Source organism: Colobus angolensis, unplaced genomic scaffold (assembly GCF_000951035.1).
Source record: "Colobus angolensis palliatus isolate OR3802 unplaced genomic scaffold, Cang.pa_1.0 Scaffold328, whole genome shotgun sequence".
NCBI lineage: Eukaryota > Metazoa > Chordata > Mammalia > Primates > Cercopithecidae > Colobus > Colobus angolensis.
The window spans coordinates 1089533-1105686 of NW_012116577.1; the positions used below are offsets into that span (position 1 = coordinate 1089533).

Below are 16154 nucleotides of genomic sequence, written 5' to 3' on the forward strand. Positions count from 1 at the left end.
TTTTTCTCAATATCTAGGCACGTGTGCTAATCAGTATCCACTTGACTGTTTAATCAGACTCCATTTACAATTCTTTTTCACTATTAACATTTAGTGCTCTTCTAGCAAAGCTGACTTGTCAATAACATCCTTCACATTTTTAATGAGTGTTTCTTACCAGTAGTATTAAAAAAAAAAAAAAAAAAAAAAAAACCTGAATATGCTATCTGGCAGCCCTACCTTATAAAAGCATGTACATGAAAGAGAACATTCCCCTTGACTATCTACAACGTGCACCCATTTTATTCATGGTTTTGATGCTGCTCTCCAGAAGCATCCCTACCGTTCTCCTTGTAGCCCATCCCCAGGATGACCTCGGGGGCTCTGTAATAACGTGTCACCACATATGGAGTCATCATGAAGCTTGTGCCTGCTGTCCTGGCCAGTCCAAAGTCCAGGATTTTCAATGTGCAATCAGACTTGACTACAATGTTACTTGGTTTTAAATCCTAACAATAAGGATAAGGGAAAAAATTAAAAGCCAGTATCAAGTGAAACATGTTATTTCCATTGACTCAATCAACATAGCAATCTTGCAGTAGCACTGAGGAGGTCCCCCTGACCTACAGAGCCCTAAATAAGGCAAATGATTACTGCTACAAATAAGTTAACTGTTAGTTTTTGGATTAAAAAAATCTTCAGAAAGTTTTTTAATCCCAGAAAAAAAATGTATTATCATTTTCACAATTTACACTGATCTTGGGACGAGGTTTTAGAAAAAAAAATGTATCATTTATTGTCTTCTGTTAGGTTTCTCCTTAGGACAACATAAATCTTTCAACATATATATCATTTCTAGGCCTGACAGAAGAACAGATCAGGGCAGCTGTCTTTATGCTGCCAGAAACAAACTATGGAAATGAATTGTCTTATTTCAGTTGCACATATGACTTCTGCCACTCAAGGAGCTGAAGAAGCTGCATCTCAATGATCCAAAAACATAACATTGAGCAAACCCAACTACTAGAATTTCCTTCTACAATTAGTGAACTAGGTGCTAATTCCAGTATCAAAGAAATGAGGAAGTATATTATATTTGACCAATGCCCCCTGTATAAAGAAAATAATCTACAGTCACTCTTCCTCTTCTCTTAAAGCATTTGAATTGTAATCCTAGAGAAGGTGTTCTTACCCTGTGAATAATTCCAGCAGAGTGGAGGTGCTTAATGCCACACAGCATTTGGTACAGCAGGTAAGACATTCGCTCGTGGTCTAATTCCATCTGAATCACTTGACATAAGTTGGCATCCATCAGTTCCATTACTAAGTAACTAGAAGGGTAAATCCACAATGTTAGTTCCAGATCATGAGATCTATGAAGTCCTTTCAGTTAGTCAGAATTCTCTCCTAACTCTGTAAGTCTTCTGAACTTCTTTGCTCTGCCTTTGACTGAATCAAGACTATGAGAATTTCCAGGTATTGCATGTGTGTTAGCTATACAAACCCTACCACAAGGTTGCTAGTAGAAAAAGTATTTATTAGTGTGTGGTTTGTGTCCATAGAGTTTTTAACCTTAATTTTGCCTTCACTTTCCCCTGTATTCCCTCAACTCTTTTGTGAGTATTATAATTTCAAATAAGAAAAAAATTCAGGACAGCTTCTTCCTAAATTCAGTGTATCTGTGTTAAGGACAAGGTACTAGGGAATCACTTCCTCTCCTCCATCTGTTGTCATTACTGGGTAGACGTTACACAAAATCAATGACACTACAAAGATCGAAAGAATAAAGATAATTTTCATGTCCCTTTTATTACTATTTCTTTTTTTGTTTGTTTGTTTTGAGATGGAGTCTCACTCCGTCGCCCAGGCTGGAGTACAGTGGTGCGATCTCGGCTCACTGCGACCTCTGTCTCCCAGGTTCAAGCAATTCTCCTGCCTCAGCCTCCTAAGTAGCTGGGACTACAGGTGCACACCACCACACCTGGCTAATTTTTGTATTTTCAGTAGAGGCGGGGTTTCACTATGCTGGCCAGGATGGTCTCGATCTCCTGACCTCGTGATCCATCTGCCTCGGCCTCCCAAAGTGCTGGGATTATAGGCGTGAGCCACCACGCCTAGCCTTACTACTATTTCTTCAGGTAAATTAACTCATTGTAGAAAGTTCATGGAATCTATTAATAATCATAAATAAATAAGCCTTCCCTGAGTGACCAAGAGTATGGAACAACAAAGCATATAAAGCCACAAGGTCAAAAGGAGGCAGAATGTCTTTCCAGGAAGTAACCACACAAACAGAATCTTCTTTACCTATCACTGGACCCCTTTCCTTTGACCCCACCTCTTACCTCTCTTTGATCAGTACAAGGGATTTCAACTCTGTGTGTGTGTGTGTATATGTGTGTGTGTGTGTGTGAGTGTGTGTGATATTCCCTTGGGCTATCTAAGTGCTGTGCTCTCCCTTCCTTCACAAGTTTTGTTACTTACACATCTTGGAACTCCTCCAGCGTTTTCTGGGGTGTGAAGACATTTAATAAACTAATAATCTGAAAGAGAGTGGAAGGGACAGAGGAAAAGAGAGAAAGAAATAAGAGAGAGAATGTATTATTTTTAAATTTTATTTCAACTCAAAGTCACTCACTAATGCTATAATGGAAATGGAGAAGTTAGAAAAATTTCTAGAGCTGTCTCACAGGACACAGAAAAGTATACTCAGAAAGAACAGATGATCTGTCTTCAGGTTAATAATGCAGCTAAAAAGCTCAATTCTTGGGCAGAAGAAAGAATCAGAGAGATGCATAATTAGTACACTGCTTTCAAGTGTGATTCCTCATGGCAGAATATGGGCCTTTGGGGGATTAAACAAAAAAGGAAGAAATGCAGTGTGAGAAGAGAGGTGGCAGTAAAACACTCAGCAAAACATAGCAAGGGGATACTTCTCCTCCAGATGAACAAAATCGTGTTCTACTTCATGATTTTTTTGTGTTGTTACTTTATATTTTTTTTACTTCTACCTCACCCTCAAATATTAACTTAATGCTTCAATACTATGTGTGGGGAAAGGTGCATTCTAGATGATATCAATGACGAATTTAGTAGAAAATTATTTAAAAGTTTTCTACATTCAGTTAGAAGCTTTTTGTTTCCTGCTTTATTTTATATATTAGCTAGTAAAGAAATCTACCTTCTAGCATAAGCAAGTTTTGTAAAAACCCCTTGTCACATTTCCAAATAGAGTTCATAGATCAATAACTCAAAATGTTCTTCCAGCTAAATATTTGGTACTAACGTGCCAGTAGGAAATGAATATAAAAATATACAGATACAAATCTTATACTCACAAGATAGTTGCAACTATTTTATAAAAAATAGGTAAGTACAAGGTCAAGATTTAAGCAGCTTCAAAGCATCAATCAATGAATTTCAGTAAACTCTATAAATGATATAAAGACATATGGAGTAATAAACATAAAACGAAATTAGTTTAAATACCTGAGAAATTGACTCAATTCTATGGAATGTTTTATGTCTCATGTAGTTTTAACTTATTGAGAAATTATTGACAAAAGATAATCATAGTACCCTCCAATATTTTCTAGTATACATATATATGGCAATGGTTGTCATATAGTTTTAAAAAAAATTCATCTCTTCTAAAGCAACCTTGCAGTGTGGAATATTCACATAGAAATAAAATTGTTTTAAAATTATCTTTAAAACTTGTGATTAAAGTGCCATGTTATTCTGTATACTCAGTGCTAGTGAGTGTTGAAAACTGCATATGAAGTACATCTTTCATTGGAACATCTACAGTGGGTCTGTTTATCTAGGACTTTATCAATCTCATAAAGTAATTTATTTCATTTTGATATGTGTTCAAACAAAAACATTAGAGATTGTGTATAGAGCACACATTATACCCACACAAACATTCACACAAACACTCCTTAACAATGGATAAATGTTAACCCAGATCACCTAGTGAACAAATAATCCAGATAATTTAAGAAATCTAGAAAATAGCATTACAATTTTAAATAAATCAAGATTTATTGTTTTAAAAGGTAATTTATCAAGATCTCTTCCCTACTGTACGTTCTTATTTTTCCTTTTCCTATGACCTTGTTTTATCATTTTTCACCCTTCGAGAATTTCTCCTCTATCCTTCCTTTGCTCTCTTATAAATTCTAATTCCTAGCAGGAGCCAATTTAAAAAATGCATCTGTAGAAGGAGATTATCACAGCTATAAAGTTTCCATTTTAATTCAACCGTTTCCAGACAGGAATCTCAGTTCTTTTATCCCAGCGTCTTGAGACACACAGATGTGAGTCTGTGTTTGTCAGGCCCCATTAGTTCCTAGAATTGAATATTTATTTTCTTTTTTTAAATAACAATTTTAATCTAATTTTCAGTTGATAATAAATACAGAAAACAGGGGACCAAACTAACACCATAAAGAAGTATTTTCTAAATAGATTTTCTTCGCTATTATTAAAGATTTAATGAGATTACTCTTCCTTTGCTTTCCACAGTATTAACAGAGTTCTTATTAATGTAGAATTTACATTTGGTTGTAGTGAATTTCCTCTTCATAAAAAGTTCCAGAAATGTGTTTCTGTAGACTTCTGCATACATACATACATACATAAAAGGAAGGTAGCAGGTGGGGTGCTATTTATAAATTATCATTGCAATCTGGAACTCTTTTTTAGGCTTCATAAATATAAGTCTCCAAAATTTCAGTCAAGAACAGGAAGTATTATTCTCTCAAACTTACCAAGTAAGTGGGCATTTCTCCACATTGTATTGCATTACAGGGTCTGGCATAAGGATGAGGGAAATATAAATACATGTATGGAAAACTTTCCATACAATTGATTCATTGCTTATATCCATCCATTTTCCATTGCCAATGTTAGGCTCCATCCTTCTTGGTATAACAGAATATATTGCATTGATCATGTGGCTAATCTTGCACTTACCTTTACTGAACATACTGAAAGAACAAATTAGTATATAACTCTTCATAGGAACCATCCTTTCTATCATTTCTATATTCCTTTCTAGAAGTCTCATGTTTGTTGCATGGCCATATTAGATATGAGTGTGCAGTTCATAAAATTTTAATTTCTTGGTGAGGCCTTTGCTGCTTGGCCTATTTAAATGGGTAAACCTATCCCACCACACACTGACCAGCATTTTTAAATCTTCCTTGTTTGCTTTGCCTTACTTAATAGCACTTATCATCACCTGACATTTTACAATTGACCTGTCTTATTGTGGATCATCTTGCTCTTGCCAATAGAGCATGAACTCCACCGGGGCAGGGATTTGTCTGTTTTCTTCACCATCTAGATCTGTGCCTGGCACATTTTATTCATTCAACATATATACGTCCAGTGACTGAATTAAAAAGTCATCAGGGTAGAGGAATAGAGGAAAAGAGAAATACTGTCATGGGGCCCGAATCTACATATTTGCATTTCAAATATCTTTCAACTTAATACTAATACATTTGTGTCTTCTCAGTGCTACTTGTAGATGGCGAGCATTAGGACAAGATACCTGGTTTATAAAACTGCGCTGGTAATGTGTTCTGTGTAATTTTCATACATAAGAACTTTATAGAGATAACTCTACAAAGATATTCTACAACTTTAGAATGATTTTACTTGTAATAAAGTTATTTTTATATTTTTAAGAAAATAAAATTTTATTTATAATTTATAATTATTATTATGTATTTATATGTAAAATGTATTCGATGTATTTATTATAATTTATTTATTAATAAAAGCTTTCATTGAAATAATGAATTCTCTCCTATTTATCTTTACTAGGAACAAGTGGAGCACAGAATGAATTCTAGAGGTCTTGGCCTGTGATTAAAGGAGCTTAGATTCTGAAGTAAAGAAAGTCCTTTAATGGTCTACCCAGCTGAGTTCCGATGAGAAAAAGCTCTTGATCCCATTCTCAAGTACTTTGCAAATATGTACTTGCATACTTGCCCATCCCTGAAAAAAATAAGATGCCAACACACAGTGGATTCACTGACCAATTAGAGGCCACCACCAGACTACAGCTGAAACTAAAAGGAGATAACATGAATAAAACTCAACTGTTAACAATTAAATCTAAATTATAAATCGAAATTAAACGTAAATTATAAAGAAATGTAGCATGGTGCTTTGTAGGTTTTTGTTTGTTTGTTTGTTTGTTTCTGGCTTTTGGCTTTGCATGTCTTGTTTCTTTTTTGGAAAGCATGAAGCTCTCAATTTGGAGCAAGATAACCAAATATGGTAAATTTTCTAACTAGGGAAATATTTATAAAATTCAGCACTTCCACATCATATGGTTTTCAGGTGATTTTTAAGCAGAAAGCTACCATGAGGACAATGAAATTGAATGCAGCATATTGGCAGGATAAACAATCTTAAGAGGCAGGAATTGCAAAGTAAACAAAGCCTTTCTTACTCAAGTACAGACACATTTTCTTTTTCCAATCTCACAAACTCCCACCGCCAGAATTTTAAAAATAACAAAACTCACGTTTTTATGGTTCACACACTTCATGAGGACCAGCTCCCGGTATGCTCTCTTGGCATGGGTTTGGTTCTGAAAGGGTCTGCTGAGCTTCTTAATGGCCACATTTCTGTCAAGGACAGCATCATACGCGGCACTGTAGAGATCCAAGAGCAACTCAGAATTAAGAGCAAAAGATTCCTTAGAACTCTTGCCTACTTGACGAAGGACACAGGTCAAGAAAATGTTATTTTGGAATCTTACTCAGATTTTGTATACTATGGTCACACGCCAATCAGGCTGAAAGTAAAGATATAAGTGACTGGTATAAGAATATTCTACATGCTAGAAGGATGAAGAAGAGTTGAAGGAAGTGAAGGAGAAGGGAGAAACAGGAGAAGGGGAGAAGGAGGAGAAAAGGGCAAAGGAGAAGAAAAAGATCTTGCCAAGAATATAGAATATAAATGCCTCAGTAAGTGGGTGGAATAAAGAAGTAAGACAGGCATTCAAATTTCCCACTAGTCATGTGACTATAGCAAGTCATTTAATCCCTCTGAGCTTGAATTTCTCATCTGTTAATATATGATATTTAATTTTTTATAGCTATAAAACTTCATTGCTCTTTGGTTGTTTTAAATGAATATTTTTTTCTATATCCATTCTCAAGAACCAGGTGTTTTGTTTGTTTGTTACTGATTTTTAGAAACAGAGTCTTGCTATGTTCCGCAGGCTGTCTTGAACTCCTGAGCTCAAGCTATCTTCCTGCCTGTCTCCTTAGTAGCTGTGACTACAGCCACATACTATGGCACCCAACTAAGAACCAATTTTTAAGGTGTGGTGTTAATTGCCATAAAAGCACTTGTGGGCTGATGATCAAAGTGTACTCTCATTAACAATAACAAAGCTCAAAATAAGAAATGCAATCAGGGAATTGTAGAAACATAAATAACTGCATTTAAATACAAAGACAAAAATAAATGCTTTCATATGTGAAGCTTTCACACCAAGAATGAACATTTACAATGCTTTGAAAATAGGGGTGCTTTTACACTGTTGCTTTGAAAAAGCAATCTAAATATTTGGTGCTATTTCTCTCATATGCAGAGTACATGAGTTTAGAGATCAAAGGAGAAAGTGAGAGAGGCTCTTTTTGCCATTATACCTAATGATGCACTCACAAAATATGTAACCCATCCCTGAAACTTTGATTTCTGCTGGGTTTTGTCTTAGTTGTCAGGAGGAAATGCAAAACCAGAATCCACTACAACTGATCTACTAAATTAGAAGTAACATTGACCACCGAAAGCTCACGCCACAGAACTCGGAGCCAGAAACAGAATTGCTGTACTGTAAGAAAATGACAGATTCACAAAATAAGGTTGAAAAAAGTCTTAGAGTTCACCTGGTTCATACCTCCATTTAACACTCATTCCTCTCTAAAATACGTCCATGAAAACTTTCACCAGTCTCTGTTTGCCCATCTCCAAAAACATGGAAATCATTGTATCTAAGCAGCTCTTTCTATTGTTGGGCAGCTTTGAGAATAGAAATGCCATCACTCTAATAAACAGAGTTACCTTTCTGCAGTTTCCACTGACTACTGTTAGTCCTGCCTTCCAGGGCAACTCAAAATAAAATGTTTCCTTTCCATTATTAACCATAATATATGAAATCTATTAAAAGGCTGCACACAATGCCTGGCCCAGAGTAAACACTCAGTAACTCTTAGCTTTTAGCATTTTTCCCCTAAGTCTTTCTTAAATTAAATATTACCAGTCCCCTACCATCACTTGTCAGATGTGGTTTCAAGTCCCATCACTATCTGGTCAGTTTCCTCTGAATAAACTCCAGTGTGTCAATATGCTCCGAAAATGCAGACCCTGTGCTAAATCAACATGGCTACTCTGGGTATAGAGTGTTACTGAAGATTAGAGTAGAGCTGGTAACTCTTTCATTCATTCCTTTGCTCATTCATTCAACAAACCTGTTCTGACATAGTTAAAACAGCTAAGTCTGTCCTGGAATTCTTTAATAATGACATTCCACACTATTTTTTCTTTCACTTTTTAAGCTATTTTATTTTATTTTATTTTAAGTTCCTTTAAAGTTTATTTTATTTAAAGTACATGTGCAGAATGTGCAGGTTTGTTACATAGGTAAATGTGTGACGTGGTGGTTTGCTGCACCTATCAGCCCATCACCTAAGTATTAAGCCCAGCATGCATTAGCTATTTTTCCTGATGCTCTCCCTCCTCTGCTTCCTGGCCCAACGGGCCCCAGTGTGTGTGATTCCCCTCCCTGTATCCATGTTTTCTCATTGTTCAGCTCCCACTTAGAAGTGAGAACATGCAGTGTTTGGTTTTCTGTTCCTGCATTAGTTTGTTGAGGATAATGGCTTCCAGTTCCATCCATGTCCCTGCAAAGGACAGATGTCATTCCTTTTCAGGACTGCATAGTATTTCATGGTGTATATGTACCACATTTTCTTTATCCAGTCTATCATTGATGGGTATTTGGGTTGACTCCATGTCTTTGCTCCTGTGGATAGTGCTGCAATGAACATATGCATGCATGTATCTTTACAACAGAATTATTTATATTCCTTTGGGTATATACCCAGTAATAGAATTGCTGGGTCAAATGATATTTCGGTTCTAGGTCTTTGAGGAATGCCACATTGTCTTCCACGATGGTTGAACTAATTTACATTCCCACCAACAGTGTAAAAGCATCCCTATCTGCAGCCTTGCCAGCAAATGTTTTTTCTTGAATTTTTAATAATCACCATTGTGAATGATGTAAAATGGTATCTCATTGTAGTTTTGATTTGCATTTTTCTGATAACCAGTAATGTTGAGCTTTTTTCATGTTTTTGGCCACATAAATGTCTTCTTTTGAGAAGTATCTGTTCATGTCTTTTGCTCTCTTTTTATGGGGCTGGTTTTTTACTTGTAAATTTGTTTAAATTTCTTGTAGACTCTGGATATTAGACCCTTGTCAGATGGATAGATTGCAAAAGTTTTTCCCATTCTGTAAGTTGTCTGTTCAGTCTGATGATAGTTTCTTTTGCTGTCCAGAAACTCTTTAGTCTAATTAGATCCCATTTGTCCTTTTTTGCTTTTGTTGCAATTGTTTTTGCCATTTTCATCAGGAAATCTTTGCCCATGCCTATATCCTGAATGGCATTGGCTAGATTTTCTTCTAGGGTTTTTATAGTTTTGGGTTTTACATTTACGTCTTTAATCCATCTTGACTTAATTGCTGTATAAGGCATAGAGAAGAGGTCCAGTTTCAATTTTCTGTATATGGCCAGTCAGTTTTCCCAGCACCATTTATTAAATAGGGAATGCTTTCCCCATTGCTTGTTTTTGTCATATTTGTCAAAGATCAGATGGTTGTAAATGTGCAGTCTTATCTCTCAGTTCTCTATTCTGTTCCATTGGTCTATGTTTCTTTATTCTTCTTCTTTATTTGGACCAGTACCATGCTGTTTTGGTTATTGTGGCCTTGCAGTATAGTTTGAAGTCAGATAGGGTAATGCCTCCAGCTTTCTTCTTTTTGCTTAGGATTGTCTTGCCTATTGGGCTCTTTTTGTTCCAAATGATTCTGTAAATAGTTTTTACTAATTCTGTGAAGAATGTCAATGGTAGTTTAATGGGAATTGCATTAAATCTATAAATTACTTTGGGCAGTATGGCCATTTTCACAATATTGGTTCTTCCTATTCATGAGCATGGAATGTTTTTTCATTTGTTTGTGTCCTGATTTCCTTGAGCAGTGGTTTGTAGTTCTCTTTAAAGAGGTTCTTTATGTCCCTTGTTAGTTGTATTCCTAGGTATTTTATTCTCTCTGTAGCAATTGTGAATGGGAGTTCATTCATGATTTGGCTCTCTGCTTATCTGTTGGTGTATAGAAATGTTTGTGACTTTTTCAGATTAAATTTGTATCCTGAAACCTTGCTAAAGTCACTTATCAGCTTAAGGAGCTTTTGGGCTGAGATTATGGTGTTTTCTTTTTTTTTTTTTTTGTCGCCCGGGCTGGAGTGCAGTGGCCGGTTCTCAGCTCACTGCAAGCTCCGCCTCCCGGGTTTATGCTATTCTCCTGCCTCAGCCTCCCAGAAGCTGGGACTACAGGCCCCCGCCACCTCGCCCGGCTAGTTTTTTGTATTTTTTAGTAGAGACGGGGTTTCACCGTGTTAGCCAGGATGGTCTCGATCTCCTGACCTCATGATCCGCCCGTCTCGGCCTCCCAAAGTGCTGGGATTACAGGCTTGAGCCACCGCGCCCGGCGAGATTATGGTGTTTTCTAGAGATAGGATCATGTCATATGCAAACAAAGACAATTTGATTTCCTCTCTTCCTATTTGAATACCCTCTGTATTTCTTTCTCTTGCCTGATTGTCCTGGCCAGAATTTCCTTTTCTATGTTTAATAGGAATGGAGAGAGGGGATCCTTGTCTTGTGTCAGTTTTAAGGGGGAGTGCTTCCAGCTTTTGCCCATTCAGTATGATAGTGGCTGTGGGTTTGCTGTAAATGGCTCTCATTATTTTGAGGCATGCTGCTTCAATACCTAGTTTATTGAGAGTTTTAACATGAAGTGATGTTAAATTTTATCAAAAGACTTTTCTGCATCTGTTGAAATAATCATGTGGTTTTTGTCTTTAGTTCCATTTGATGTGATGAACTGCATTTATTGATTTGAGTATGTTAAACCAGCCTTGCATCCTGGGGATGAAGCCAACTTGATTGTGGTGAATAAGCTTTTTTATGTGCTGCTGGATTCAGTTTGCCAGTATCTTATTGAGGATTTTTGCATCAGTTTTAATCAGGGATATTTGCCTGAAGTTTTCCTTTTTTGTTGTTATATCTCTGCCAGGTTTTGGTATCAGGATAATGCTGGCCTCATAAAATGAGTTAGGAAGGAGTCCCGCCTTTTCAATTGTTTGGAGTTTGGACTAGTTTCAGAAGAAATAGTACCAGCTCCTCTTTGCCCCTCTGGTAGAATTCAGCTGTAAATCCATCTGGGCTTTTGTTTGGTTGGTAGGCTATTTATTACTGCCTCAATTTTAGAACTTGTTATTGATCTATTCAGGGATTCAGCTTCTTCCTGGTTCACTTTGGGGAGGGTGTATGTGTCCAGGAGTTTATCCATTTCTTCTAGATTTCCTAGTTTGTGTAGAGGTGTTTATAGTATTCTCTGATGGTAGTTTGTATTTCTGTGGGGTGATAACCCCTTTATCATTTTTTATTGTGTCTATTTGATTATTCTCCCTTTTCTTCATTATTAATCTAGTTAGTGGTCTAGTTTATTAACTTTAAAAAAAAAAAACAGCTCCTGATTCATTGATTTTTTTTTGAAGGATTTTTCATGTCTCTCTTTCAATTCTACTCTGAGCTTGGTTATTTCTTGTCTTCTGCTAGCTTTAGGGTTTGTTTGCTCTTAGTTCTCTACTTCTTTTAGTTGTGATGTTGGGGTGTCAATTTGAGATCTTTCTAGCTTTTTGAAGTGGGCACTTAGAGCTATAAATTTCCCTCTTGACACTGCTTTAGCTGCATCCCAGAGGTTCTGGTATGTTGTTCTTTGTTCTCATTGGTTTCAAATAACTGCTTGATTTCTGCCTTAATTTCATTATTTACCCAGGAGTCATTCAGGAGCATATTGTTCAACTTTCTCGTAGTCATGTGGTTTTGAGTGAGTTTCTTAATCTTGAGTCCGAATTTGACTGTGCTGTGGTCTGAAAGACTGCCTGTTATGATTTCAGTTACTTTGCATTTGCTGAGGTGTGTTTTACTTGTAATTACGTTTTCAATTTTAGGGTAAGTGCCATGTGGCATTGAGAAGAATGTATATTCTGTTGTTTTGGGGTGGAAGGTTCTGTAGATATCTATCAGATCTACTTGATCCAGAGCTGAGTTCAAGCCCTGAATATCTTTGTTAATTTTTTGTCTCGATGATCTGTCTAATATTGACAGTGGGGTGTTAAAGTTTCCCACTATTATTGTGTGGGAGTCTAAGTCTCTTCGAAAGTCTCCAAGAACTTCTTTTATGAAACTGTGTACTCCTGTATTGGGTGTATATATATTTAGGAGAGTTAGCTCTTGTTGAATTGAACCCGTACCATTATGTAACGCCCTTCTTTGTCTTTTTTTTTTAATCTTTGTTAGTTTTAAAGTCTGTTTTTCAGGAAGCAGAATTGCAATCCCTGCCTTTTTCTGCTTTCCATTTGCTCAATAAATTTTCCTCTATGCCTTTATTTTGAGCCTATGTGTGTCTGTGCACAGATATTGGTCTCTTGAATATAGCACACTGTTGGGTCTTGTCTTTTTATCCAGCTTGCCATTCTGTCTTTTAATTAGGGCATTTAGCCCATTTACATTTAAAGTTAATATTGTTATGTGTAAATTTGATCCTGTCATCATGATGCTGGCTAGTTATTTTGCAGTCTTGTGAATATACTAGCTTCATACTGTCATTGGTCTCTGTACTCCAGCATGTTTTTATAGTGGCTGGTAATGGTTTTTCCTTTCATATTTAGTGTTTCCTTCAGGAGCTCTTGTAAGGCAGTCCTGGTGGTAACAAATTCCCTCAGCATTTGCTTGTCTGAAAAGGATTTTATTTCTCCTTCATTTATGAAGATTAGTGTGGCCAGATATGAAATTCTGGGTTGGAAACTCCTTTCTTTAAGAATGTTGCATATTGGCCTCCAATCTCTTCAGACTTGTAGGGTTTCTGCTGAGAGGTCTGTTGTTAGTCTGATGGCTATCCCTTTGTAGATGACCTGGCCTTTCTCTTTGGCTGCTCTTAACATTTTTTCCTTCATTTTGGCCTTGGAGAAATTGATTACATGTCTTGGAGTTAATCTTCTCATAGAGTATCTCACCGGGGTTCTTTGGATTTCCTGAATGTGAATGTTGGTCTGTCTTACTAGGTTGGAGAGGTTCTCCTGGATGGTATTTTAAAGTACATTTTCCAACTTGCTTCCATTCTCCCCGACTCTTTCAGATGCTCCAATCAGGCATATGTTCGGTCTTTTTACATAATCCCATAGTTCTCAGAGGTTTTATTCATTCCTTTTCATTCTTTTTTCTCTAACCTTGCCTGCCTGTCTTATTTCAAAAAGATAGTCTTTAGGCTCTGAGATCCTTTCCTCTACTTGGTCTGTTTGGCTATTGATACTTGTGGTTGAATTGTGAAGTTCTTGTGTTGTGTTTTTCAGCTCCATCAGGTCATTTATGTTCCTCTCTGAACTGGTTGTTCTGGTTAACAGCTCCTGTAATGTTTTATCATGGTTCTTAGCTTCTTTGCATTGGGTTAGAACATATTCCTTTAACTCAGCAAAGTTCATTATTACCCACCTTTTGAAGACTACTTCTGTCGGTTCATCCATTGCAGTCTTACCTCATTTCTGTGCCCCCACTGGAGAGGTGCTGCAATCATTTGGAGGAGAAGAGGCACTATGGCTTTTTGAGTTTTCAGCATATTTCCATTGATTCTTTCATATCTTCATGGATTTTTCTACCTTTGATTTTTGAGGCTGCTGACCTTTGGATGGGGTTTTTGTGGGGTCTTTTGTTTTGTTGATGTTTTTGTTGCTTTCTGTTTGTTTATTTTTCTTTTAACAGTATGGCCCAACTTCCACAGGGCTGCTGTGGTTTACTGGCAGACCACTCCAGACCCAGTTCAGCTGGATCCCTCCTGCTCTTGGAGGTATCACCAGCAGAGGCTGCTGAAAAGCAAAGATGGCTGCCTGCTCCTTCCTCTGGAAGCTCCATCCCAGTGGGGCACCGAGCTGATGCTGGCCAGAACACTCCTGTATGAGATGTCTGGCGACCCCTGTTGGGAGGTCTCACCCAGTCAGGAGGCACAGGATCAGGGACCTGTTTAAAGAAGCAGTCTGGCTGGCCCTTGGCTGAGCAGGTTGGGCTGTCCTAGGGAGAATCCCCCTCATCTGGACTGCCAGTAGGCAGGAAAGACTAGGTCCCCTAAACTGTGACACTGTGGCCACTCCTCCCCTCAGGGGCTCCTTCCCAGGGATATCAGAGTTCTGTCTGAAAACCCCCGGCTGGAGTTGCTACAATTCCTGTGGGGAGGCCCTGCTCAGTGAGGAGAGATGGATCCAGGTTCCACCTAAAGAAGCAGTCTGGCCACGATCTGCCACAGCCACTGTGATGTGCTAAGGGGAATTCCTCTCAGTTCAAACCACCCGGTCTCCCTGACACCAGCAGGGCAAAATGGCCAACTGGAGTTGCAGTGATGGTGAATGGCTACCCCTTCCCCAGGAACTCGGTTGTCTTAGGCATTGTCCAGCCTGCCGCCACTGGTTGCAACCCAAGCAAGTGGCACAGCTCTGTGCCTGAAACCAAAGGCCCTTGTGATGTGGGCTCACGAGGGGATCTTCTGATCCACAGGATGCACAGATCCATGGAAAAAGCATGGTTTCCCAGATGGGTCAGCACCGTCACTCACCACCTCTCTTGGCTGGGTGTGGGTGATGGAGCAGGATTCACTCACTGTTTTCATTCTTCTCAGTGGGAGCTGCTGACTGGAACTGTTTCTATTTTTTTTTTTTTTTTCGAACTGAGTTTTGCTCTTGTTGCCCAGAATGGAGTCCAATGGCGCAATCTCGGCTCACCACAACCTCCGTCTCCTGGGTTCAAGTGATTCTCCTGCCTCAGCCTCCTGAGTAACTGGGAATACAGCCATGCGCCACCATGCCCAGCTAATTTTGTATTTTTAGTAGAGACGAGGTTTCTCCACGTTGGACCAGCTGGTCTCAAACTCCCAGCCTCAAGTAATCCGCCCACCTCGGCTTCCCAAAGTGCTGGGATTACAGGTATGAGCCACTGTGCCTGGCCTGGAGCTGCTTCTAATTGGCCATCTTGGCTCCTCTCCCTCCATCCACCCTATTGACTCACAGTGAGCCTATGTTAATGTAAAATACTGTCTCTTAAAAATCTTGCGCTGCTCTTACACTAATATGTCAGCACTGGTGTTTCTATGCTTGTGTTTGTTCTTTTTCACCTACCAATGGCAGCACAGATAAAAAGTCAAGTGGGCATGTATCTTATAGGTAACATATAAGGGCAGCAGTGGATTTGGAAACACAGGAACTAAACTTACTTTCTAAAGTTAAGTCATTGTATTGGCAGAAAATTGATCCATCACCTCAAAGACAAGGACTAAATCTTAAGCCAAAATTAACTTAGCTGAAATTATTAAAATATCAACAGAAAGAATGGCAATCAGTCATGAAGGCATATAAGGGAGTTGGAGAGGCAAACTCTGGCACTGCTTGGCCAAATAAGAAAGTACCTTTTTTATTATTAGGTAGGTCCAGACATCCTGTCAGCCAAGCAGATGGACACATTCATATTGTGATTGTCAGAAACTACAGCCAGTTAGCATTCTGATCAAAGTCTCCTTGGGCTGATTCTATCCTCTACAGTCAACATTATACTAATCAAAACTTATTCAGAATATGTGTATAAGAATATTGTCTATATTTGGTCAGCCTGACTGTTACATATTTCATAATTTAAAAAAAAATTGGCATCTGGTTTTATATGTGAGATGATAGTGAGGATTTTCAATGTTAGTTTGAGTCCCTGAGATATTGACCAGATCATGCAAGACAGTGGGCCATCCCCCTATCTCA

At 38.0% G+C, this 16154-nt stretch overlaps 1 protein-coding gene across 6 annotated transcripts in view; it reads right to left on the bottom strand.

Moving 5' to 3' along the window:
* MAPK10 (mitogen-activated protein kinase 10) overlaps positions 1-16154 on the bottom strand; it is a 344777-nt gene that overhangs the window by 83418 nt on the left and 245205 nt on the right. For 4 of the 6 annotated variants that reach the window (XM_011951784.1, XM_011951785.1, XM_011951782.1 and 1 more), the window contains 4 exons: positions 6527-6656; positions 2464-2522; positions 1172-1310; positions 323-488 (listed from right to left, as the gene is read on the bottom strand). In XM_011951784.1, coding sequence (XP_011807174.1) covers positions 323-488; positions 1172-1310; positions 2464-2522; positions 6527-6656 — 494 coding nt within the window. Of the gene's footprint in view, positions 1-322; positions 489-1171; positions 1311-2463; positions 2523-6526; positions 6964-16154 lie in introns of those variants that run through there. The other 2 variants (XM_011951788.1, XM_011951787.1) reach the window with 2 other exon arrangements.